Below are 27,137 nucleotides of genomic sequence, written 5' to 3' on the forward strand. Positions count from 1 at the left end.
GTGTTAGGCCTTAGATTAGATGCTTTTGTGCCTTGTGACACATGAAGCAACCCAGTGTTTCCACCTCTGTCTGGTTAATGCCACATTTCTTTCTCCATTATAGTCAGTTTCCAAGACAACGACATCTTTTTCAATAGTTTTTGTGACATTTTAGGGTCCTTGCAGACCAATAAGGGGTTCTGTCACTGCCTGGCCTGTAACTTAGGGCCTTTGTGCTGTGCTGCTATGTTTCAATTCCTTGACACCTGCAGCATGCCCACAAACACAAGGTCTCACCCTGGCTTTCACGAGCCTAGTTACTCTTTGCAGGGTGACACAAACAACTCTTCCAGTCCCGGGTCTCACCTAGTACATCCTCCCTGAGTTCTTAATTACTAGACATCTGGGCTGAAGGCACACCAGAAACCTGCTTGGGATAAAAATAAACAAAAGTTCATTTAATAGAAAAAACACAGATTGAAAGAAGAAATAGTAAAGGGAAAGCAAACATATATAAGTTACACAGAAAATAAACATAAAGCCACAACCCCAGGCTTTACATTTTCATATTAAATAAAAAAAATGTCTAATAAGAGTTACCTATTGCCTTAAAACAATTTCCCAGTTTACCCCTTAGCTGCAGGAGGGAGCTAGCACATGTCTTAGGTGCCTGGGAGAAACCCATCAGAAAGATCGTTGCAAGATCTGCTGTGAGTTCCGCCCAAGAACACTTAAAGAACCGGAACAGTGGCTGAAGGTGATCCTCATGGAGGCAGCTTTGCGCACCCATTCCGACCTGGGTTTGGGAGACCCAACCCCTGTGGCAGCATCCTCAATGTGGAGCGCCTTGGCGCTGAAGAAGGACTCCTCCAGGGATGCTCGGTACTAGCACAGCTCCTCATGGGGCCAATCTGATAGTAGGCACTGCTCCCACTCGCCGGTGCCTCCAAAAGAAGAAAAAGCCAGACGACCTTTCTCCTCCCGCTAAGCCTCAAGAAGTGTGATCCCAGGTGGGCCACTCTTCAGCGTCTCCTTCTGGGGTCATGTTGACTCCTGTCCAGGTGAGGCAGTTGAATCCGGCCCCACCTCAATCTCCGGCGCCCACACAGCAGCTTCAGCTCCCACCTACGCCGGAAGCATACCAGGCCGCCAGAGATCTCTCCACTTGACAGCACCATTCTCGCCTGCCAGGGAGGAACCCTCAGCGCCGATGGAGCACCATCCTCTGGTGCATTCTAAGGGAAAGCCTGCTATGATGTCAAGGCGCTCTCCTTCGCTTTGTCCATTGGCACCTACACGCTCCGACAGAGAGCCTTCCCACTCCCAGAGCTCTCAACGTTCAAGGCACCGAGGATTGGCTCCTCCGTGGTCTTCAGTGTCTGAGAACTTGGAGTTGGAGCCCAACTCCTATCACTCAAGTCCAGGGCCGGCTCTAGGCCCCAGCACGCCAAGCGCGTGCTTGGGGCGGCATGCCGCGGGGGGGCGCTCTGCCGGTCGCCGGGAGGGCGGCAGGCGGCTCCGGTGGACCTCCCGCAGGCGTGTCTGCGGACGGTCTGGTTGTCTGGCGGCTCGGGTGGACCTCGCGCAGGCATGCCCGCGGATGCTCCACCGGAGCCGCGGGACCAGCGGACCCTCCGCAGACACGTCTGCAGGAGGTCCACCGGAGCCGCGGGACCGGAGACTGCCAGAGCACCCCCCGCGGCGTGCCGCCCTGCTTGGGGCGGCAAAATTGCTAGAGCTGCCCCTGCTCAAGTCGGAACAGAAACTGTAGAGTGAGGTCGGGCAAAGACGGAAGGGAGCATCAGGCGTGGCCTCCGCAGTGGTAGAACCCGCCTCAGTGCCCTTCTGGACTCCCTGGGCTTACCACCACAGCCAGGGAGGAACCCAGGGCCCATGCTCAGCGACGTCTTCAGTTGCTTCCGCCACATTTGTGCCACCTTCCACTGTGCATACGCACCCGGCACCTACGATCCCAACACCTTTCCTTATGGCACCGTCATCGACTCTGGCACTATGCTTGGCTCTGACTTCGGCACGGCCTTCACAATGGTGACACACTCGTCTCCCACACCTACACCGTTGTTGACGTCGACCTCGATGCAGGCACCTACAGCCCAGGTGCCGATGTCAGCACCTGGCCCCCCGACCCCAGCAGGTCCTGTGTACATGTCTTTGTCGCAGTAGCGGACAGGATGAAGGGCCAGCCTGTTTCGACACAGCACATTTCATCATGGATTGTGGCCTGCATTACCAAGTGCTACAATCTAGCAGGGATCCCAACACCCCCGATGATGGTGCACTCTACAAGGGCGCAAGCTTCATCAACAGCTTTCCTGGCTCAAGTCCCCACCCAGGAAATTTGCAGGGCAGTGACATGGTTATCAATACACACTTTCGCCGCACACTATGCAGTTACTAGGCAGGCCAGAGATGATGTGGCCTTTGGTACAGCAGTACTCCAGTCAGTGGACAGCTCCGACCCCACCTCCTAAATTTGTTTTTGAGTCACCTGATTGGAATCGACATGAACAAGCACTCAAAAAATAAAAAACGGTTACTGACCTTCTCGTAACTGTTGTTCTTTGAGATGTGTTGTTCATGTCCATTCCAATATCCTACCCCTCCGTCGGAGTAGCCAGCAAGAAGGAACTGAAGGGGTGGCAGGTCGGCAGGGCTATACATTAGGCGCCATGAGGGCGCGACTCCAGGGAGCGCCCAGGCCGACCCGATGGATGCTGCTAAGGGAAAAATCTTCCAGCCATAGTGCACGTGCGTGCGCACGCACCTGATTGGAATGGACATTAACAACACATATCGAAGAACAACAGTTACAAGAAGGTGAACAACCATTTTTTGCCTACTGCTATGAAGGACTGTGAATGTGTTTAAACCTTTTGTTCTCCCTTTGGGGTGTCTGCACCCTGATTGTCACAGTTTATTATGTTATTTGTTAAGAACATAAGAACGGCCGTACCGGGTCAGACCAAAGGTCCATCTAGCCCAGTATCTGTCTACCGACAGTGGCCAATGCCAGGTGCCCCAGAGGGAGTGAACCTAACAGGCAATGATCAAGTGATCTCTCTCCTGCCATCCATCTCCATCCTCTGACAAACAGAGGCTAGGGACACCATTCTTACCCATCCTAGCTAATAGCCATTTATGGACTTAGCCACCATGAATTTATCCAGTCCCCTTTTAAACATTGTTATAGTCCTAGCCTTCACAACCTCCTCAGGTAAGGAGTTCCACAAGTTGACTGTGCACTGCGTGAAGAAGAACTTCCTTTTATTTGTTTTAAACCTGCTGCCTATTAATTTCATTTGTTGACCCCTAGTTCTTGTATTATGGGAATAAGTAAATAACTTTTCCTTATCCACTTTCTCCACATCACTCATGATTTTATATACCTCTATCATATCCCCCCTTAGTCTTCTCTTTTCCAAGCTGAAGAGTCCTAGCCTCTTTAATCTTTCCTCGTATGGGACCCTCTCCAAACCCTTAATCATTTTAGTTGCCCTTTTCTGAACCTTTTCTAGTGCTAGAATATCTTTTTTGAGGTGAGGAGACCACATCTGTACACAGTATTCGAGATGTGGGCATACCATGGATTTATATAAGGGCAATAATATATTCTCAGTCTTATTTTCTATCCCCTTTTTAATGATTCCTAACATCCTGTTTGCTTTTTTGACCGCCTCTGCACACTGCGTGGACATCTTCAGAGAACTATCCACGATGACTCCAAGATCTTTTTCCTGACTCGTTGTAGCTAAATTAGCCCCCATCATGTTGTATGTATAGTTGGGGTTATTTTTTCCAATGTGCCTTACTTTACATTTATCCACATTAAATTTCATTTGCCATGTTGTCCTCCTCTTTTCCGTTTTCCATCAAGTTGTATCCAGTCTAGAGCTTATCTAGGAATGTCTTTTTTTACACCTGTACAACATGCCCAAACCAGTTCAGCCTTCTCTCTTGAATCATTGCCTCTAAAGTATTTTGACCAGTCCTTAGCAACACTTATTTTTTCCACCAGTGGACATGAAATATTCTCTGCAAGCATCTCTGATGAAATGTGTTAAATTTCCTGTTGCAGGCTTCTAGCATTTGTCAAGTTTCAGAAACATGCTACAATGTGGGTATCACAATAACATTGTAGAACTTCCGTGGTTCATGTGTGAAACTCCTTATTTTTCCAAATATTTGCCAGTCAGGAAATAAATCAATGGGGACACAGCTGTCCGACTGATAGATGATTGATACTAGAGTGTGTTCACTTAACACTTTATTTAGTCTCAAGTACTTACATCTGCAACAGGTTAATTAAACACCCCAAATTACCCTCAGATTAATATTTACCCAGGGTTTTGAGGAGGTCTCGAGTGAATAACTGTAGATGTGCAGAGGCTAGCTTTCCATCTGCAGGGGAACTTGAGAAGTGTCAAAGCCTTCAAGTGTCCACCAATCTCAGATTTCTTCCTCTTTTTATATCCAATTTGTTAGTATTACACAGCTTGTTCATCAAAAAACAACAACTCCTGAGCAGAAGCTAAGTTAAGTGTGGAGTTTCCCAACCTGTAGTTTTCCAACCTGTCAGGCAGGGAATTTTCTGTCAGTTAACCAGCTGTATTTCACATAGCAATATTTAACTATTGCCAGACTTTCCATCTTTCAAAACCGCATGCTTCGGTAAAAGCTCAAGTCAGGAGGGCACAGGGTCATGTTTACTCCTCATGGGCACTCACTTCCTCTCCCCTCCTGGTCTCTTAGTTGTGCTAAGGCTTCAGAAATGGCCTTTCTAGCTCCTTTCAGTGGTGAGCATGTCACAGAGTGCACAGGCTGGGTGCTCTGGAACCGCTCTGAAAGAAGCAGTGAGAGATAAAAAGGCATCTTTTAAAAAGTGGAAGTCAAATCCTAGTGAGGTAAATAGAAAGGAGCATAAACACTGCCAAATTAAGTGTCAAAATGTAATAAGAAAAGCCAAAAAGGAGTTTGAAGAACAGCTAGCCAAAAACACCAAAGGTAATAACAAAATGTTTTTTAAGTACATCAGAAGCAGGAAGCCTGCTAAACAACCAGTTGGGCCCCTAGACGATCGAGATACAAAAGGAGCGCTTAAAGACGATAAAGTAATTGCAGAGAAACTAAATGAATTCTTTGTTTCAGTCTTCACGGCTGAGGATGTTAGGGAGATTCCCAAACCTGAGCTGGCTTTTGTAGGTGATAAATCTGAGGAATTGTCACAAATTGAGGTGTCGCTAGAGGTGGTTTTTTAATTAACTGATAAACTTAACAGTAACAAGTCACTAGGACCAGATGGCATTCACTCAAGTGTTCTGAAAGAACTCAAATGTGAAATTGAGGAACTACTAACTATGGTTTGTAACCTGTCCTTTAAATTAGCTTCTGTACTCAATGACTGGAAGAAAGCTAATGTAACACCAATATTTAAAAAGGGCTCTAGAGGTGATCCCGGCAATTACAGACCGGTAAGTCTAACGTCAGTACTGGGCAAATTAGTTGAAACAATAGTAAAGAATAAAATTGTCAGACACATAGAAGAACATAACTGGTTGGGCAAAAGTCAACATGGTTTCTGTAAAGGGAAATCGTGTCTTGCTAATCTATTAGAGCTCTTTGAAGAGGTTAACAAACATGCGGACAAGGGGATCCAGTAGACATAGTATCAGAGGGCTAGCCGTGTTAGTCTGGATCTGTAAAAGCAGCAAAGAGTCTTGTGGCACCTTATAGACTAACAGACGTTTTGGAGCATGAGCTTTCTTGGGTGAATACCCACTTCGTCGGATGCATGTGACGAAGACCCAGTAGACATAGTGTACTTAGATTTCCAGAAAGCCTTTGACAAGGTCCCTCACTGAAGGCTCTTACGTAAATTAAGTTGTCATGGGATAAGAGGGAAGATCCTTTCATGGATTGAGAACTGGTTAAAAGACAGGGAACAAAGGGTAGGAATAAATGGTAAATTTTCATAATGGAGAGGGGTAACTAGTGGTGTTCCCCAAGGGTCAGTCCTAGGACCAATCCTATTCAACTTATTCATAAATGATTTGGAGAAAGGGGTAAACAGTGAGGTGGCAGACAATACTAAACTGCTCAAGATAGTTAAGACCAAAGCAGACTATGAAGAACTTCAAAAAAGATCTCACAAAACTAAGTGATTGGGCAACAAAATGGCAAATGAAATTTAATGTGGATAAATGTAAAGTAATGCACATTGGAAAAAATAACCCCAACTATACATACAACATGATGGGGGCTAATTTGGCTACAACGAGTCAGGAAAAAGATCTTGGAGTTATCGTGGATAGTTCTCTGAAGATGTCCACGCAGTGTGCAGAGGCGGTCAAAAAAGCAAACAGGATGTTAGGAATCATTAAAAAGGGGATAGAGAATAAGACTGAGAATATATTATTGCCCTTATATAAATCCATGGTACGCCCGCATCTCGAATACTGTGTACAGATGTGGTCTCCTCACCTCAAAAAGATATTCTAGCACTAGAAAAGATTCAGAAAAGAGCAACTAAAATGATTAGGGGTTTAGAGAAGGTCCCATATGAGGAAAGATTAAAGAGGCTAGGACTCTTCAGTTTGGAAAAGAGAAGACTAAGGGGGGACATGATAGAGGTATATAAAATCATGAGTGATGTTGAGAAAGTGGATAAGGAAAAGTTATTTACTTATTCACATAATACAAGAACTAGGGGTCACCAAATGAAATTAATAGGCAGCAGGTTTAAAACAAATAAAAGGAAGTTCTTCTTCACGCAGCGCACAGTCAACTTGTGGAACTCCTTACCTGAGGAGGTTGTGAAGGCTAGGACTATAACAATGTTTAAAAGGGGACTGGATAAATTCATGGTGGCTAAGTCCATAAATGGCTATTAGCCAGGATGGGTAAGAATGGTGTCCCTAGCCTCTGTTCGTCAGAGGATGGAGATGGATGGCAGGAGAGAGATCATTTGATCATTGCCTGTTAGGTTCACTCCCTCAGGGGCACCTGGCATTGGCCACTGTCGGTAGACAGATACTGGGCTAGATGGACCTTTGGTCTGACCCGGTACGGCCTTTCTTATGTTCTTATGTTCTTATGTTCTTAAAGATCTCACAAAACTAAGTGATTGGGCAACAAAATGGCAAATGAAATTTAATGTGGATAAATGTAAAGTAATGCACATTGGGAAAAATAACCCCAACTATACATACAATATGATGGGGACTAATTTAGCTACAACTAATCAGGAAAAAGATCTTGGAGTCATTGTGGATAGTTCCAGGGGCGGCTCTACAAATTTGGCCGTCCCAAGCAGTCATGCCCGGGAGGCGCCCCCGAGCCGCGGGAGCAGCGGACCTCCCGCGGGCATGACTGCTCGTGCGGCTCGGCTGGACCTCCCGCAGCTGCGGGCGGTTCGCTAGTCCGGCGGCTCCGGTTGAGCTGCCGCAGTCACGCCTGCAGGAGGTCCACTGGAGCCGCTGGCCGAGCGTCCCCTCCGCAGTCATGCCTGCGGCAGGTCCGGTCGTCCCGGGGCTCCATTGGACCTCCCGCAGGCATGACTGCGGCAGGTCCGCCAGCCCAGCCTGCCGCCCCCCCGGGAAAGGGCCACCCCAGGCGGGTGCTTGCCCCGCTGGGCTCTGGAGCCGGCCCTGGATAGTTCTCCAAAGACGTCCACGCAGTGTGCAGCGGCAGTCAAAAAAGCAAGCAGGATGTTAGGAATTATTAAAAAGGGGATTGAGAATAAGATGGAGAATATCTTATTGCCCTTATATAAATCCATGGTACGCCCACATCATGAATACTGCATACAGATGTGGTCTCCTCATATCAAAAAAGATATACTGGTATTAGAAAAGGTTCAGAGAAGGGCAACTAAAATGATTAGGGGTTTGGAATGGGTCCCATATGAGGAGAGATTAAAGAGGCTAGGACTTTTCAGCTTGGAAAAGAGGACATTAAGGAGGGGTATGATAGAGGTATATAAAATCATGAGTGATGTGGAGAAAGTGAATAACGAAAAGTTATTTACTTGTTCCCATAATATAAGAACTAGGAGACACCAAATGAAATTAATGGTAAGCAGGTTAAAACAAATAAAAGGAAGTTCTTTTTCACACAGTGCACAGTCAACTTCTGGTGATGGACGGCAGGAGAGAGATCACTTGATCATTAGCTGTTAGGTTCACTCCCTCTGGGGCACCTGTCATTGGCCATTGTCGATAGACAGGATACTGGGCTGGATGGACCTTTGGTCTGACCCAGTATGGCCGTTCTTATGTTCTTATGTTAAGTCAGACAGGACTCTCTGTAGTGTGACTCCCCACCCAGGGCACACTCTCACTAGGGCAAAGCTCCTTGGCTTCAGTGCCTCCTTGGGTCTGACTTTGGACCGTTCAGCACCCCTGTTCCATGCCGTGAGCTCCCCATAGTGAGTCAACTGGAATAGGACATCTGGTGAAGCCTTACACCCCCCAAAAAGGGTCGTGTACCCCCAACTTCATAGCAGGGACACTCAGCCAGCAAGGTAAAACAGAATGGTTGATTAGTTGTCTAGAACACAGCATAGAACAGATCTTGTTAGCACAGAAATCAGGAAGTTACAGCAAAGTCCATCTTGGGGGGGGGGGGATCCAGAGCCCTGGTCTCTCCTCCTAAGTTTCAGCCAGGAAACTGACCAGCTTCTAGCAGCCCAGCTTCAGTCAGGCACAGCTGCTCTCCTCCTTCCTTTGTCTCTTTTCTGAGCAAACAGATTGCCTGACCTCCATCTCTCACTTTGTTCTCCAGCACCGCCAGCTGATTCTTGCAGAGAATGGCCCCCAGCCATCAGTTGCCAGGCTGCCAGGGGAGGCTCCAGGCCCCAGCACGCCAAGCGTGTGCTTGGGGCGGCAAGCCACTGGGGGTGCTCTGCCAGTCGCCGCGAGGGCGGCAGGCAGGTTGCCTTCGGCAGCTTGCCTGCGGAGGGTCCGCCGAAGCCACGGGACCAGCGGACCCTCTGCAGGCAAGCCACGAAAGGCAGCCTGCCTGCTGTGCTTGGGGCGGCAAAATGCCTAGAGCCGCACCTGCAGGCTACAGAGCGTCAGCCATTGTCTGTGATCACATGATGGCAGCCAGATGGCAGTCACACCTGCTCACTAGGGGTCTCTATGACGATCACTTACCCTTGTCCCACCATTTAAATACTTGAATAACACATAGGGGAAACCGAAGCACAAATGCAGTTTTCAGACAAAATGTGGTCTCCTCACCTCAAAAAAGATATTCTAGCACTAGAAAAGGTTCAGAAAAGAGCAACTAAAATGATTAGGGGTTTAGAGAGGGTCTCATATGAGGAAAGATTAAAGAGGCTAGGAGTCTTCAGTTTGGAAAAGAGGAGACTAAGGGGGGACATGATAGAGGTATATAAAATCATGAGTGATGTTGAGAAAGTGGATAAGGAAAAGTTATTTACTTATTCCCATAATACAAGAACTAGGGGTCACCAAATGAAATTAATAGGCAGCAGGTTTAAAACAAATAAAAGGAAGTTCTTCTTCACGCAGCGCACAGTCAACTTGTGGAACTCCTTACCTGAGGAGGTTGTGAAGGCTAGGACTATAACAATGTTTAAAAGGGGACTGGATAAATTCATGGTGGCTAAGTCCATAAATGGCTATTAGCCAGGATGGGTAAGAATGGTGTCCCTAGCCTCTGTTTGTCAGAGGATGGAGATGGATGGCAGGAGAGAGATCACTTGATCATTGCCTGTTAGGTTCACTCCCTCAGGGGCACCTGGCATTGGCCACTGTCGGTAGACAGATACTGGGCTAGATGTCAAGTATCAGAGGGGTAGCCGTGTTAGTCTGGTTCTGTAGAAGCAGCAAAGAATCATGTGGCACCTTATAGACTGACAGAAGTTTTGCAGCATGAGCTTTCGTGGGTGAATACCCACTTCTTCGGATGCAAGCAGTGGAAATTTCCAGGGACAGGTGTGTATATATAAGCAAGCAAGAAGCAAGCTAGAGATAACGAGGTTAGATCAATCAGGGAGGATGGGGCCCTGTTCCAGCAGCTGAGGTGTGAAAGCCAAGGGAGGAGAAACTGGTTCTGTAATTGGCAAGCCATTCACAGTCTTTGTTTAGTCCTAAGCTGATGGTGTTAAATTTGCAGATGAATTGGAGCTCAGCAGTTTCTCTTTGAAGTCTGGTTCTAAAGTTTTTTTGTTGTAAGATGGCCACCTTAACATCTGCTATTGTGTGGCCAGGGAGGTTGAAGTGTTCTCCTACAGGTTTTTGTATATTGCCATTCCTAATGTCTGATTTGTGTCCATTTATCCTTTTCTCTAAGGATCACATGATCACATGATGGCAGCCAGATGGCAGTCACACCTGCTCACTAGGGGTCTCTATGACGATCACTTACCCTTGTCCCACCATTTAAATACTTGAATAACACATAGGGGAAACCGAAGCACAAATGCAGTTTTCAGATGCAAGCATTCCTTATCTCTAAGGAAAAGGATAAATGGACACAAATCAGACATTAGGAATGGCAATATACAAAAACCTGTAGGAGAACACTTCAACCTCCCTGGCCACACAATAGCAGATGTTAAGGTGGCCATCTTACAACAAAAAAACTTTAGAACCAGACTTCAAAGAGAAACTGCTGAGCTCCAATTCATCTGCAAATTTAACACCATCAGCTTAGGACTAAACAAAGACTGTGAATGGCTTGCCAATTACAGAACCAGTTTCTCCTCCCTTGGCTTTCACACCTCAGCTGCTGGAACAGGGCCCCATCCTCCCTGATTGATCTAACCTCGTTATCTCTAGCTTGCTTCTTGCTTGCTTATATATACACACCTGTCCCTGGAAATTTCCACTGCTTGCATCCGAAGAAGTGGGTATTCACCCACGAAAGCTCATGCTGCAAAACTTCTGTTAGTCTATAAGGTGCCACATGATTCTTTTGGGCGGAGATGGACCTTTGGTCTGACCCGGTACGGCCTTTCTTATGTTCTTATGTTCTTATGAAGAACATTCCCACTTTGTCCCAGCATAACAATTGGTATCCCAGCTGTGGGCAGTGGTCCAGGAATGTTACTGGGCTCTGAGCTCCCAAAAATCTCCCCCTCCTACAATATGGCCTGGTTAATGAGTTTGTAGTCTTCACCAAGTCTTTCAATGATCATGACTTTCATTTTCTTTTGGCTGATTTTGAATCCTACTTTGGCATCTTCACATTTGACATTGATAGTAGAGTCTTTTTCATGGCATCACCATCTGCATCCAACAGAACAATGTCATCTGCAAAGTCAGATATTTCTCCTACTCCACATAACTCTTGTATCTGCCTTTGATGTTGCTCTTCACATCATGTGATCTACCACAGTGCAGAAAAGAAGAAGTGATAAGATGCAACCTGGCTTCACTCCAGTGATATCAAACTAATCCATATCTCCACTTACTGTTCTTACACAGCATTTTGAAACTTTCTATAACGTCTTGACCAATGACACTATCTTTCTAGGAAGCCCATATTGTTGCAAGAATGTCCATAGTGACTCTCTGTGAATGCCCTGGAAAGCTTTTGTGAAATCTATGAAGTTCAAAACTAATCTTATCTGGTAGGTGTGCCGTTTCTTAGGCCTGGTCTACACTGGGGAGTGGGGGGGGGGTTTCGAACTAAGGTACGCAAGTTCAGCTACGCGAATAACGTAGGTGAACTCGAACTACCTTAGTTCGAACTACTTACCCGTACTGACGGCGCGGGATCGAAGTCCGCGGCTCCCCCATCGACTCCGCCACCGCCGTTCGCGGTGGTGGAGTTCTGGAGTCAACGGGAGCGCGTTTGGAGTTCGATATATCGCGTCTAGATGAGACACGATATATCGAACTCCGAGAAGTCGATCGCTACCCGCCGACCCGGGGGGGTAGTATGGACGTACCCTTAGTCAATCATCTCCAGGTAAAGATGTGATTTACACACAATCTTTTCAGTCTAAATCCTGCTAGCTTATTATAGTTTTTTACCTATAACTAGTTTGATTTGGTTAAATAGTATACTAGAGAACACTTTCCCAGGTGCTAGAATCTTTTGTTCCCCATGTAGGTAATGTGATATTCCCTTGTTTATACAGCCAAAACTCATCTTAGCCCTTTCGGCCATAGCATTGCACTGGGAACTTGTGGTCACTGATTATCCACCAGCACCCCCAAATGTTTGTCAGAGTCAATGCTACCCAGCATAACATCCCCCACCCTGTAAGTATGGCCTGCATTCCTTGTTGCTGGATGTATGACCTTATATTTGTCTGTATTAAAAAACATTTGCCTGCTCTCAGGTTACCAAGTGATCCAGATTGCTCTTTATCAGTGAACAGTCCTCTTCATTATTTACCACTCCCCCAATCTTTGTGTCATCTGCTGCAAATGTAACAATAATGACTACGCTTTCTTCTATTTTTCTGAGAAAAATGTTAAATAGCATCGGGCCAAGAACCAATCCCTTCGGGACCCCACTAGAAAGCCATACACTCTATGAGGATGGGTATAAACTGGCATGAATACATTTAGGCTGGAAATTAGAAGAAGGTTTCTAACCATCAGAGGACTACGGTTCTGGAACAACCTCCCAATACAGGTAGCAGGGGCAAACAACCCAGCTAATTTTAAAATACAATTTGATAAATTTATGAACAGGATTATATGATGAAGTTACGTGTGATAGCAGGACTCTGGACACAGTGATCCAGTCCTATGTGCTATGATTGCTCATTTAGATAGCATTTAATCCCCTGGATGTATGCCAGGCTGTATTGTGCTGGAAGGGCACAAGGCGGTGGTGGTGGGGAAGGGGGCATGTTTGAGGGGCACCTCTGAGGTGTAGGAATGAGGGGACTTTGTGGGCATACTGCACCACGTCTTGGCTAGCAGCTTTGCCCTCCACCTGGTTATCCCTGGCCCCAGTAGGGCTGGAGTGGCTGCGCAGAGGGAAAGTGGTAACCAAGGGGCTGTATGAAGGGTACATTTATCAGCTGGAGGCCCAAGTGTGAGGGGAGGCACACTGCAGATGCTCTACTCCCCATTGGGGGCTAACAGGGGGAAGGGATTCTGCACAAACCTGAGACCATCCCATGGTAATGACACTGGAGGGCTGAGACGTGTGAACTGACCCATTCTCTTCCTCATCCCCTCACAGTCTACCCCAGTTTCTGTTGTGGAATACCAACAAGCTCTCTATGTATGTGCTCAAATGACTCCAAAATTGCACCACAAGCTCTACTCCAGCCCCTGATATGGCACCACAGTTTTAAGACAATTTACATATATATTTTGAAAATTGTAAGCAGCTCATTTTGAAGGAGGGGCTGTATATCTGAAACTGTTGATGAAATGACCAGTTTGCACCACAAAGTCTGCCTTCATGCTGCAGCGTACCAGTTGTCAAGACAACCTCCCTGTGCATGTGGGTTTTAAAGCATTTTGAATAACAACAATTAAAACCCTAACGTTGCTATCACATAATTTTCTAAGGGCAGCTCTACATGAGGAACCCCTTGGTAAACAGCCCCAAATTCAGCTCAGTGACCCACCCTGGAGCCCCACACTTTTCAAGCAGTCTGAGTCAGCATGTGTATTTTGCAGCACTTAGAAAAATTGGCTGTTAACAGTAAGCAACTCTCAACATTTGCTATTATGGTGCTACTCCCCCACTCTAACAAGCAGGTGAATATTGAGTAGGGGTATGTAGGAGATATGACCTCTGCAGGTGTCATGAGTGAGACAGTTACTGAATACTGTGTCCTGTTCTGGGCTTCAGAAAAGAGGTACAAGAATGAGCAGCTGAAGTCTGGAAAACCTGCCTTATAGTGAAAGACTAAAGGAGCTCAGTCTATTTAGAGGTGACTTGATCACAGTACAAATACATGCATGGGGAAGAGATTTCTGAGAGCAGGCAGCTCTTTAATCTCCCATACAAAAGGCAGAACAGGGTGCAGTGGCTGAGAGCTGAAGCCAGACAAATTCAGACAGGAAATAACATAAGAACATAAGAACGGCCGTACCGGGTCAGACCAAAGGTCCATCTAGCCCAGTATCTGTCTATCACAGTGGCCAATGCCAGGTGCTCCAAAGGGAGTAAACCTAACAGGCAATGATCAAGTGATCTCTCTCCTGCCATCCATCTCCATCCTCTGACAAACAGAGGCTAGGGACACCATTCTTTACGCATCCTGGCTAATAGCCATTTATGGACTTAACCACCATGAATTTATCCAGTTCTCTTTTAAACACTGTTATAGTCCTAGCCTTCACAACCTCCTCAGGTAAGGATTTCCACAAGTTGACTGTGCGCTGCGTGAAAAAGAACTTCCTTTTATTTGTTTTAAACCTGCTGCCTATTAATTTCATTTGGTGACCCCTAGTTCTTGTATTATGGGAATAAGTAAATAACTTTTCCTTATCCACTTTCTCCACATCACTCATGATTTTATATACCTCTATCATATCCCCCGTTAGTCTCCTCTTTTCCAAGCTGAAGAGTCCTAGCCTCTTTCATCTTTCCTCATATGGGACCCTCTCCAACCCCCTAATCATTTTAGTTGCCCTTTTCTGAACCTTTTCTAGTGCTAGAATATCTTTTTTGAGGTGAGGAGACCACATCTGTACACAGTATTCAAGGTGTGGGCATACCATGGATTTATATACGGGCAATAATATATTCTCAGTCTTATTCTCTATCCCCTTTTTAATGATTCCTAACATCCTGTTTGCTTTTTTGACCGCCTCTGCACACTGCGTGGACATCTTCAGAGAACTATCCATGATGACTCCAAGATCTTTTTCCTGACTCGTTGTAGCTAAATTAGCCCCCCTCATATTGTATGTACAGTTGGGGTTATTTTTTCCAATGTGCATTACTTTACATTTATCCACATTAAATATCATTTGCCATTTTGTTGCCCAATCACTTAGTTTTGTGAGATCTTTTTGAAGTTCTTCACAATCTGCTTTGGTCTTAACTATCTTGAGTAGTTTAGTATCATCTGCAAACTTTGCCACCTCACTGTTTACCCCTTTCTCCAGATCATTTACGAATAAATTGAATAGGATTGGTCCTAGGACTGACCCTTGGGGAACACCACTAGTTACCCCTCTCCATTCTGAGAATTTACCATTAATTCCTACCCTTTGTTCCCTGTCTTTTAACCAGTTCTCAATCCATGGAAGGACCTTCCCTTTTATCCCATGACAGCTTAATTTATGTAAGAGCCTTTGGTGAGGGACCTTGTCAAAGGCTTTCTGGAAATCTAAGTACACTATGTCCACTGGATCCCCCTTGTCCACATGTTTGTTGACCCCTTCAAAGAATTCTAATAGATTAGTAAGACACGATTTCCCTTTACAGAAACCATGTTGACTATTGCTCAAGAGTTTATGTTTTTCTATGTGTCTGACAATTTTATTCTTAACTATTGTTTCGACTAATTTGCCCAATACCGACGTTAGACTTACTGGTCTGTAATTGCCGCGATCACCTCTAGAGCTCTTTTTAAATATTGGCGTTACATTAGCTAACTTCCAGTCATTGGGTACCGAAGCCGATTTAAAGGACAGGTTACAAACCTTAGTTAATAGTTCCGCAACCTCACATTTGAGTTCTTTCAGAACTCTTGGGTGAATGCCATCTGGTCCCGCTGACTTGTTAATGTTGAGTTTATCAATTAATTTCAAAACCTCCTCTAGTGACACTTCAATCTGTGACAGTTCCTCAGATATGTCACCTACAAAAGCCAGCTCAGGTTTGGGAATCTCCCTAACATCCTCAGCTGTGAAGACTGAAGCAAAGAATCCATTTAGTTTCTCCGCAATGACTTTATCATCTTTAAGCGCTCCTTTTGTATTTTGATCGTCAAGGGGCCCCACTGGTTGTTTAGCAGGCTTCCTGCTTCTGATGTACTTAAAAAACATTTTGTTATTACCTTTGGAGTTTTTGGCTAGCCGTTCCTCAAACTCCTCTTTGGCTTTTCTTATTACACTCTTGCATTTAAGTTGGCAGTGTTTGTGCTCCTTTCTATTTGCCTCACTAGGATTTGACTTCCACTTTTTAAAGGAAGTCTTTTTATCTCTCACTGCTTCTTTTACATGGTTGTTAAGCCACGGTGGCTCTTTTTTAGTTCTTTTACTGTGTTTCTTAATTTGGGGTATACATTGAAGTTGGGCCTCTATTATGGTGTCTTTAAAAAGCACCTATGCAGCTTGCAGGGATTTCACTTTAGTCACTGTACCTTTTAACTTTTGTTTAACTAACCCCCTCATTTTTGCATAGGTCCCCCTTTTGAAATTAAATGCCACAGTGTTGGGCTGTTGAGATGTTCTTCCCACCACAGGGATGTTAAATGTTATTATATTATGGTCACTATTTTGGTCCTGCTATAGTTACCTCTTGTACCAGCTCCTGCACTCCACTCAGGATTAAATCTAGAGTTGCCTCTCCCCTTGTGGGTTCCCGTACCAGCTGCTCCATGAAGCAGTCATTTAAAGTATCGAGAAATTTTATCTCTGTATTTCGTCCTGAAGTGAAATGTTCCCAGTCAATATGGGGATAATTGAAACCCCCCATTATTATTGGGTTCTTAATTTTGATAGCCTCTCTAATTTCCCTTAGCATTTCATCATCACTATTACTGTCCTGGTCAGGTGGTCGATAATAGATCCCTACTATTATATTCTTATTAGAGCATGACATTTCTATCCATAGAGATTCTATGGAACATGTGGATTCGCTTAAGATTTTTACTTCATCTGAATCTACATTTTCTTTCACATATAGTGCCACTCCTCCCCCTGCACGACCTGTTCTGTCCTTCTGATATATTTTGTACCCCGGAATGATTGTGTCCCATTGATTGCTCTCAGTCCACCAGGTTTCTGTGATGCCTATTATATCAATATCCTCCTTTATCACAAGGCACTCTAGTTCACCCATCTTATTATTTAGACTTCTAGCATTTGTGTACAAGCACTTTAAAAACTTGTCCCTGTTTATTTGTCTGCCCTTTTCTGATGTGTCAGATTCTTTTTTATGTGACTGTTTATCATCTGATCTGGCCCTTACATTATCCTCTTCCGTCCTCTGCTCCTGACTATAACCTGGAGATTCTCTATCATCAGACTCTCCCCTAAGAGAAGTCTGTGTCCGATCCACATGCTCCTCTGCAGCAGTCGGCTTTCCCCCATCTCCTAATTTAAAAACTGCTCTACAACCTTTTTAATGTTTAGTGCCAGCAGTCTGGTTCCACTTTGGTTTAGGTGGAGCCCATCTCTCCTGTATAGGCTCCCCCCATCCCAAAAGTTTCCCGAGTTCCTAATGAATGTGAACCCCTCCTCTCTACACCATCGTCTCATCCACGCATTGAGACTCCGAAGCTCTGTCTGCCTGCCTGGCCCTGCGCATGGAACTGGGAAATTTCTGAGAATGCCACCATAGAGGTCCTAAAAGGTCAGCTAAAATTTTCATCAGAGAGGGTAATTAACCTTAGACAGCATGGTGGATTCTCCATCATTTAAAACCAGTAAATGGCTAGTGGATAGTTTTGCTAAAAGACTTCTTCTGGATCAGCCAGGCATTCTGGGCTGGATGCAGGAGTCACTGGGTGGGATTCTCCAGCTGGGTGATGCAGGCGCTCAGACTGGCTTATACTGTGCCTCACTTTTGCCCCTACTGAAGCAGCTGGACCCCACACCCTCTGCCCCACACATCAGCCTGCTGTGTGATCTCCCCAAATCCAACTGGCCGTGCCACCCCTTCTCACAGCCTGCTGTGCTCTACTTTGCCCACTCGTCTCCTGTGCCGCTCACCCAACCTGCCATTCTCTGTGCACGCCTGTTGCTGGGAGCCACTTTGCTCCAGGAGCAAATTGCTTTAGGTCCAATCCCTCTCTGAGGATGGACAAGACAAAAGAGCAAGGGAGTGGAGAAACAGAAAAAAAGGAGTGGAAAGGGGGAAGAACATGGATGGAGGGAGACAAGCCCATCAGGTGAGGTGTGTGCAGCTGGGTCTGGGTCCCAAGGCTGCTCCAGAGCTCATGATGCCTGCAGCTGCATGGATTCTGTAGCTGGTGGCAGGAGAAGGGGATCCTGTTACATGGGGGTACTTCCAGCAGCTGGAGGGGCAAGGGGAGTGAGATGGGAGGGAATGAGTTCCCTATGAAATGCACACAAGGCTCCAAGGAACAAAGCTCCCACTGTGGGGAAGTGCCTGACTACTCCAGTGCAAGCCTCTCCCAGTAGGGGGACCTGCAGGAGTGCTGGCCATTGGGGGAGCTCCTGAATACTTCAGTCCCCTTCTCTCTCACCAAGAGGTGTTCTAGGGAGCATGGCAGGAGAGGTGGTGGGGGCACTATGGGGAGTAGGGCAGGAACTCAGGTTTTGGAGGGAGGGTGCAGCAGGGGGCACTGTAGGGAGTGGGGTGGGAGCCATGGCTGTTGGGAGGGGGCAGCATGCAGTCCTGTAGGCCATGGGGCAAGAGTGCTGGGTGGGGGCTCCCCATTACTCTAGTCTTAGCCTCACTGCAGGAGAAGGCAGTGGTGAAATTGCTGCTAGGGCCTGGGCTGCCGGAGGGGCTGACGTGTGACCCAGGTTAGGAGGCTCCTAAGAGCTGTTTGCAGCCCCCAGCAGGGCCCTTTCCCTGGCACTCGTGGGGAGCTGAGGCCCCAGCCCCAGTGTGGGGAGGAGCTTCAGCTACAGAGTGTGAACTTCACTGGGCCTGTCCCAGCTGCCTCCCTTTTGCCTCCTTTTCCGGGGTCTGTTCTCCCCTTCGAGCTCTCAGCAGGGGATGAGCTCTGGGCAGCGTCTCCCGGAGGGGATGTTCTTGGGAAAGGAGCCATTAGTGGCTGACCTGGAGCTGCAGGGAACTGGAGGGATCTTGGGACAGCCTCCCCACACAAACGAGAGCCCAGGATATTGGGCCAGGAGCCCTGGGTTCAAGGAGCAGGTTCTGAACCCCCTAGTGTCCCTGATGCTCTGGCAATGCTGGCTTCCCCCGCCCCCACCCCTTCTTTTAGGGCCCAGCAGTTGGCTGGGTTGGGGCTCCTCTCCTGTCACTGCCACAGAGAAGCTCAGAACCAAGGAGTCTTTCTGAAAGTTGTGCTGTAGCCCAGCTGGGAGCAGGTGAGCAGGGTGTGCTGGCCTGCAGCTCAGCCTGTCCCTTAAGCCTGTGACAGCCCGCTCCTCACTGCAGCCCTGGCCAGAGGTCTGGGAGTGCTGGCACTTGGGGCCCTAACAGCAGGATGGGATCCTGAGGTGCAGGAGGGGTGTTTCTAGCCCTTATGTCCCAGAGAGCTTAGTGGGGCGCTAAGAATAAGGGTGACTCTCCTGCCCCCCTTGAAGTTGGGTCACTTGCAAAGACACCAAGAGGAGGACCTCTGGGCCCCACCTGCAGCACCAGGCCCCCCAGCAGTGCTGCAGGGGGGTGACCAGTGGGAGAGGGCAATGGGAGGTGCTGGCTGCTCAGTGGAAGGTGAAGAGCAAGTCCTGGCTAGCTGCTTTCCCTGCAGCTTCTCTGCGCTGGGGGGAGAGCAGCAGGTGAGTGCCAGCCTGTGCTGCACTGTGAGACAGGCTCACGTCCCCCAGGCTGGGCTTCGGCAAGGACACTGGGGTAAATCTGTGGAGTTCAGCCTCTCTGCCCAGTGGCCTTTCCTGGGGCAAGTCCCAAGACCACCAGGGGCCTGGACAGCACAACAATGGGCACCAGAAACAGGGAGGCCACTAAACTAAGAACATGAGTAGTAACGACCTGACCCATGGCACCTCCAGCAGCACAGCAGCCCCTATTGCTGCAGTGGGGCCAGCTCCAAATGAGGGCAGAAATGCGCGTTACTGAGTTTCCACCCCACTTCCTGCAGCACCCCCAAGTGCTGGGGCGAGCACTGACTGCAAGCGGAGAGCACCTCTGTTTGAGCCTCCTGCCTCCAGTTTGGAAGGAAGGAAGTGCTCCCACCATCCCTTGGAGAACGCTGCACTGATCACCCATGGGGGAGGGGCCATCCTGCCTCCTACATGTGGAAAGTCTTGAGCTGCCCTTGGGATGGCCGGGAGAGCTGGGCCTGGCTGCTGGGCTCCAGCCTCATTGCTGCTCCTGTGACGAACTGGGAATGTTCTTAATGTTTTATTTGAATACCGTGTGGGTGCCAGTGACGCAGCAGGAAGAGGGGAGTATTGACCTGGGAAGGTTGCAGGGGAGTTTTGCTGGGACTGTCTGCATTGGGGATGGGAGACTTTCCTTGAGGCCAGATACCTGATCATGTAACATGAAAACCAGGAGGGGGGTTGGAGCCAGGTGACACCTTTGCCTGGGAAACTGGACAAAGGCTGGGGGAGGAGCCAGGGGGAGGCTGGGGGAGACGGCTGGAGGGGGTTTCAGTTTGGAGCTGGCTGGGAAATGGAGGGGAGCCCAGGCTGTGCTGTGGCCTCCCTGGGCCCCCCCAAGATGGACCTAACTGATGGGGTCCTGTTTGTTGTCTGTACCTGCAAGACCTGTCTTGGACTGTTCCTGTTGTCTAAATAAACCTTCTGTTTTACTGGCTGGCTGAGAGTCATGGTGAATGCAGGAAACCAGGGGTGCAGGGCCTTGTCTTCCCCAAACTCTGTGACAGCTCCCACTGACATAGTGCCTTTCCACTAGATCACGGCCACGGATGCAGACAGTGGCCCCTTCGGCTCCCTCTCCTACTCCATCGGCTCCGGCATCGGCAGCGTTGTCCCCACGCAGTTCAGCATCAATGAGCACACTGGGCAGTTGTGCACAGTGCAGGGCCTGGACCGTGACGAGGGGGCCACTGCCTATGACTTCACTGTCACTGCTGTCGATGGGGTGAGTGCTGATGAAAGGAGGATGGGCCCTTGGGGGGAAGGGCTGAGCAATGGGTGAAGGAGGAAGGGCCCATGGGGAAGGAGGCTGAGTAATGAAGGAAGGGGGTCATGGGATGATGGGGAAAGGTGGGATGGCCCTGGGATGGAATTGAGCAATGGGGTAGGGGCAGCTGGGCCCTCGGGGGTGCTGAGTAATGGGGAAAGCGGGGATGGGCCAATGGGGAGTGAGCAATTGGGCAGGGGAGGGAGTTAAGCCCCCAGCTTAGTAATGTTCAGAAGGTTATCCCTGTCATCCCATCCCCACCAGGGCAGTGAGGGCCTCCCAGCAGCCCAGCCTTGGGCAGAGTTATGCCTGGTCCTGTCCTCCTCCAGGGTGGTCTGAACTCCATGGTGTACGTGAAGGTTTTCCTGGAGGATGTAAACGATAACCGTCCGGCGTTCTACCCCCTGGAGTACGCAGCCAGCATCAGCACGCAGAGCATGCCAGGCACAGCCGTGCTGCGCGTCATGGCCCACGACAAGGATGAGGGTCCCCACGGGAAGGTGACATACCACATTGTCTCTGGGAACTCGCCCCCTCTCTTCTCTCTGCACAAGGACACAGGTAAGAGCCCTTGGTGCCCTGGATGGGCTGCAGACAGGGTATGGGGGATGTGACACCTGTCAGTGTTACTGTACAGCACGCTCATCAGCTCCAGAGAAGGGCAGCCCCACCAGCCAGCAGCCCCCTCTGTCCTCAGCATTCCCTGTTTCCACTATCCCTCCCCTCCCTGCTCAGCCAGGAGTGCGGGGCAGGGGTGAGGGCTCCGGCTGGGGGTGTGGGCTCTGAGGTGGGGCCAGGGATGAGGGGTTTGGGGTGCAGGAGGGGGCTCAGGGCTGGAGCAGGGTGTTGGTATGTTGGGAGGGTGCAGGCTCTGGGAGAGAGTTTGGGTGTGGGAGGGAGTTTGGGGTGCAGGGTCCCGGCAATGCTTACCACAGCTCCCAGGAAGCAGCCACCAGGTCCCTGTGGCCCCTAGGCGCATGGACGGCCAGAGGGGCGCCGCATGCTCCCCTCGTGCCCACAGGCACTGCCCCTGCAGCTCCTATTGGTCACAGGTCCTGACCAATGAGAGCTGCAGAGCCGGCACAGGGGCGAGGGTAGCACACAGAGCCTCCTTGGCCGCCCATGCACCATGGGGTCTCAAGGACCTGGCGGCCACTTCTGGGAGCCACACGGAGCTAGAGCAGGCAGGGAGCCTGCCTTAGCCACAGGCCTCTGCTGTACCACCAACAGGACTTTTAACGGCCCAGTCAGCGGTGCTGACCTGAGCCGCCAGGGTCCATTTTCGACCGAGCATTCTGGGTGAAAACTGGATCCCTGGCAACCCTATTCCCTGAATTCCTGACCATGTTCCCTGGACCCAGAGAGGCTCCATACCCATGGCCCATTCCCCAAGGCCCTGCTTTTCCTGACACACTCCCTCCCCAGGGCCAGGGCCAAGTCCCAGGCCCTTTCTAGCCTGAACTCCACCCCTCTCCCCTCCATCCCCCCAGAATCGGCAGACTGATCTCCCCACAGTCAATGCTGAGATAAATGTGGCCAGGTTCACTCTCCCCCTCCAGCCTGTTTTGGCCTTTCTAGGACTGATGGGTCCAGGGCTTAATACAGTTGGGAGGGGAGGGAAGGGGAAGGGTGTAAGGTCTCTTCAGACCCCTATAGAGAAGGGCTGCCCTTCCTTGCCCCCAGATGTAGCCCCCATCTCCCTTTGCAAATGCCAGCCACTTTTGTTCCCTCTCTGACCCCTGGAGTCAATCTCTGGGGTTGGCATCTCTCTCACTTGGTTATTCCCAGGCCGTGGTTTGTTTCTGCATCCCTAGAACAGGGAGGGGAAGTGCATTTCCTGCTGCGGGAGGGGGGGACAGTGTTCAATCCTACAGCACTTCTCCTATGAGTTTCTTTCTCTCCTAGGTGTTGTCTCCCTCTCGTGGTCCCTGAGTGGCAAAGCCAACACGCTGGTGCAGCTGGTGATCTCAGCACGGGATGGAGGGGGCCTGTCAGCCCAACCCAATGCCCAAGTGAACATCAGCATTGTGGCTGGCACGGTCTCACCTCCTGTCTTTGAGCAGGCACAGTACTTCTTCACAGTGCCTGAGGACACACAGCAGGGGGCGAGTGTTGGGGCCGTCCGGGCCCATAACCCCCCAGGTATGGACCCATCGCAGCCCCCAAAACACGTTGGGCCCATGTTTCCATTTCAGATGTCCTGTGCTCCTGCCCCACCCCCCACAGTGACCCTGCTGGGATCTCCCCCTACAGCTAGCAGCCTGCCCTCCCCCACGGCGCTTCCTGCTGGGAGCTCCTCCCAAAGCCAGTGCCCTGCTTTTCCCCATGGCGCCTCCTGCTGGGAGCTCCCTCCACAGCTAGTGGCCTGTCCACCCCCACAGCGCCCCCTGCTGGGAGCTCACCCCCACAGTCAGCTCCCTGCCTTCCCCCACAGCACCCCTTGCTGGGGCAGGCTGGGTGGGTGAGCGTAGCACTGCTCTCACTGTCCTTGCTCTATATTCCCTTGTCTCCAGGTCACTCTGATGACATCTTTTATTCCATCTCCTCGGGAGATCCCCATGGCTATTTCTTCATTGACTCCAGCTTGGGACAGCTCCGCACCAACCTCCCTCTCGACCATGAGGTCCAGGCGGTTCTGGTTCTGGATGTGCAGGCCCGAAGTGGCTCACCGCCTGCCTACAGCAACACACAGGTGAAGATTTCCGTGTCAGACGTGAATGACAATGCACCAGCCTTCCTGGCCCCTTCTGACTCCATCCTGCTGCCAGAGGCCACAGAGGTGGGGGCCACTGTCTACACGCTGCAGGCGGAGGATCGGGACAGTGGTGCCAACGGGCAGGTGCACTTTGAGCTGGTGTCAGGTGGGGACGGCATCTTCAGTGTGGAGCGCTCCTCTGGGACAGTGCGTGTGGTGGGGGCGCTGCAGTACGAGGCCAGTGCTGCCTATGGCCTAACCATAGTGGCACGGGACAGCGGTGTGCCCCAGCTCAGTGCCACCTTCACCCTGCTGGTGCACGTGCAGGCAGAGCACGACCACGGGCCCATCTTTGACACACTCACCTACCGTGTGGAGGTGCGGGAGGGCACTCCTGTCTCCACTCGCTTCCTGCAGGTGCGGGCCCTGGGCCGGGACAGTGGTGCCACACTCCTCACTTACCACCTGCGTGCTGATGGCGACGCCGCTAGCTTTGGCATCATGCCCGAGAGCGGCTGGCTCTATGTCAAGAGTGCGTTGGACCGGGAGACACGGGACCTGTACATGCTGACAGTGCTGGCGTCTGCAGGGGCAGGCGGCACCAGCAGCGAGGCCAGGAAGACTGGCACCAGCACGGTGCGGGTCAGCATCACTGACGAAAATGACAACAGCCCCCGGCTCAGCGAGGAGCGCTACTTCTTCACCATTCCTGAGAACCAGCCACCTGGCAGCAGGGTGGGCAGGGTGACAGCCAGTGACCGTGACACAGGGCAGAACAGCCGCCTCACCTACCGCCTCCTCCAGCATGACCCCAACTTCCTCATCCACATGCAGTCTGGTGAGAGACCCCACAGGCGGTACAGGTGGAAGCGGAGGGAGAGCCCACCGAGATCCGAGTGGGCGTGGAGGGGCCTGTGAAGCTCAGCAGGGGGTGACTGTGAGGGTAGAGCAGTGCTGGCCCCAGTGTGGCATTTGGGGGTGCTGTGCTTCAGGGAGGGAGGTGGGGGTAGCATCATGCTCCCTAGTCAGTGATCCCCGGGTCTGAGAACTACCAGAGCCGTCCCAAGGCAGAGTGCTTTGTTGGGTTGCCCTCCTTCCCACAGGGCTCTCATGGCACGGGTGGTGCCAGCAGCCCTTTAGGCAAAGCCAGGCCCATCACTGAGCTACTGCAGCCACAGATGTCCCTCCTTCCACCCGCCCAGCCCAGAGCCCAGCACTCAGGTCAGCAGGGCCCAGCAGCCTAGAGAAGCCAGAACACAGGTACTGAGACTTAAGGAAGCTTGTCAAGAGGGATATACAATGGACCCAGGGGTCAGGAAAGGGCATATGCACAAGGATGGGTTGGGGGTCACACCCCAGAGGTGGGTCGGTGTCAGCCCGTCTCACAGGAGGCTGGGGTTACACCCTAGGAGGTGGGTCAGTGTCAGCCCATCTCACAGGAGGTTAGGGGTTACACCCCAGGAGGTGGGTCGGTGTCACTCTGTCTCACAGGAGGTTAGAGGTCACACCCCAGAGGTGGGTCAATGCACCCCATTTCACAGGAGGTGGGTCAGTGTCATCCTGTCTCATGGGAGGTAAGGGGTCACACCCCAGAGGTAGATTGGTGTCACCCTGTCTTACAGGGCATTAGGAGCCACACTGCAAAGGTGGGCCAGTGTCAGCCTGTCTCACAGGAGGTGGGTCAGTGTCAGCCTGTCTCACAGGAGGTTAGGGGTCACACACCCCAGAGGAGGGTCAGTGTCACCCCATCTCACGGGAGGTGCATCAGTGTCACCCTGTCTCCCGGGAGGTTAGGGGTCACACCCCAGAGGAGGGTCTGATGCAGCTGGCATGGCTCTCTTGTCATCAGTGTGGCAAAGTACCTTCTCCTCAGCAGGCTCAGTCCTTTTTAGCCTTGGAGACACAGGCTTGGGCAAAGCAAATCCTTCTAGGTAGCACAGGGTCTGGCTAATCCTTCCCTCAGTCAGTCCCTTGTGCTTGTTTTCTTCCCTTCTGGAGACAGAGCACAGCCTTCCTTGCTGGAAGGGTTCAGAGCCTTGCTGCACCTAACTTGCTAGCAGCTTCTCTCACTCTTCCCCCCTTCCACGTGGAGGAGGGTTTAAAAAGGTCTCAAGCAGTTGGAGCCGGCTGAACCTAATTAGTTCCCTGGTAACTCCTTTTCCAGCTGACCTTATTTCCCCATGGTTATCTCTCCTCAGTGGATTGGGAGAGGCCTTTTAACCCCCTGGGACTAATTACTACCTTTGTAGCCATTTGTCCTGGGTTTGCCACATCAGTGTTAGCTCAGCTGTCCTGTCCCCACTCCTCTGCCCTTACTTGGCATCTGCCTTGCACTGGGGTCCTTGGTGGCTGGCACAAGGGGTCATGGCTAAGTGGGATGTGGTAGGGGACTCTTATGCAATTTCAGAGAGCAGCTCTAACAGTGTTCCACCAAACCCAGCTGGCTCCCTTCCCACTGCCCTTTCCCCAGGGCCCTTGTCCTCTGACCATCATCCCAGGGCCACCTCCCTCTCCATGGTCTGCTCCTTTGGACTGGCTCCCCCACCCACAGCCCATTCCCAAGGGTTGTGATTCCATTCCCCCAGTCCAGGACCATCTCTCTGCCCACAGTCCATTCCCCTGGGCTCTGTCCTGCCTTGCAAGCTGGGGCTCCCCTCTTCCCATGGGAGACAGTTCCCCATCTGGAGCTGTCTCCCTGTTGGGAGTCTCCGTTGGGAGCTGGCATTCTGGGAGCTGAGCTGCGTCCTTGCTTCTCCCTTGCAGGAGAGCTCACTGCCAAGCGCAGCCTGGACCGGGAGCAGCAGTCAAGCTATCAGCTGCTGGTGATTGTGCAGGATGGGGGGACGCCACCCCGCAGCGTCACAGGCACCGTCTATGTCACCGTCTTGGATGAGAATGACAATTTGCCGGCTTTCCTTCATGTGCTGGGCGGGCGGGAGCTCCTGGTGCAGGTGAGGGGGGCAAGCAGGCACTTCCACTGCATATTGTGAGGCTGGGAGCTTCAGGTGCAAGTTCTGGGGTCCAGAGCCCTCAGTACAGATTGGGGGGCAGGGCTCCCACTGCAGGTTGTTGGGGGCCAAGAGTGCTTGGTGGGGGAGGAGAGAGCCCCTGTGCAGTTTGGGTGATGGGGGAAGGAGAGGGCCCCTGTGCAGGTTGGGCAGGGGTGAGGGGGGAGCGGGGAGCCCCTGTGCAGGTTCGGCAGGGGGGATGAATTTGATCAGGTCTTCATTACTTGAATAATTCTAACTTATCTACATATACTCTCACCTGTTCTTTCCATATTTTGACTTGCTTTCCTTCCCCCTTGTTAATATTAATTGTTTTGAGTATCTGGTCACAATTAATGTCTTTAGTGAAGACTGATGCGAAACAGGCATTAAACACCTCAGCTTTCTTGATGTCATCAGTTATTAGCTCTCCTTCCCCACTGAACAGAGGATCTACATTTACCTTTGTCTTTCTCTTGCTCCTGATGCATTTAAAGACACTCTTCTTGCTGCCTTTTGATGTCCTTTGTTAGGTGTCACTCGTTTTGTGCCTAAGGGCAGGTCTA

General features: G+C 50.2%; 1 protein-coding gene across 3 annotated transcripts in view; it reads left to right on the plus strand.

Annotated features, from left to right (window-relative positions):
- The window catches only part of DCHS1 (dachsous cadherin-related 1), a 153,246-nt gene that overhangs the window by 40,699 nt on the left and 85,410 nt on the right, over positions 1 to 27,137 (plus strand). For all 3 annotated transcript variants that reach the window (XM_039497313.1, XM_039497304.1, XM_039497321.1), the window contains exons 3-7: positions 20,659 to 20,847; positions 21,219 to 21,450; positions 22,795 to 23,031; positions 23,403 to 24,422; positions 26,348 to 26,535. In XM_039497313.1, the coding sequence (XP_039353247.1) occupies positions 20,659 to 20,847; positions 21,219 to 21,450; positions 22,795 to 23,031; positions 23,403 to 24,422; positions 26,348 to 26,535 (1,866 nt within the window). The remainder of the gene's footprint in view (positions 1 to 20,658; positions 20,848 to 21,218; positions 21,451 to 22,794; positions 23,032 to 23,402; positions 24,423 to 26,347; positions 26,536 to 27,137) is intronic.

Source organism: Mauremys reevesii, linkage group 1 (genome assembly GCF_016161935.1).
Source record: "Mauremys reevesii isolate NIE-2019 linkage group 1, ASM1616193v1, whole genome shotgun sequence".
NCBI lineage: Eukaryota > Metazoa > Chordata > Testudines > Geoemydidae > Mauremys > Mauremys reevesii.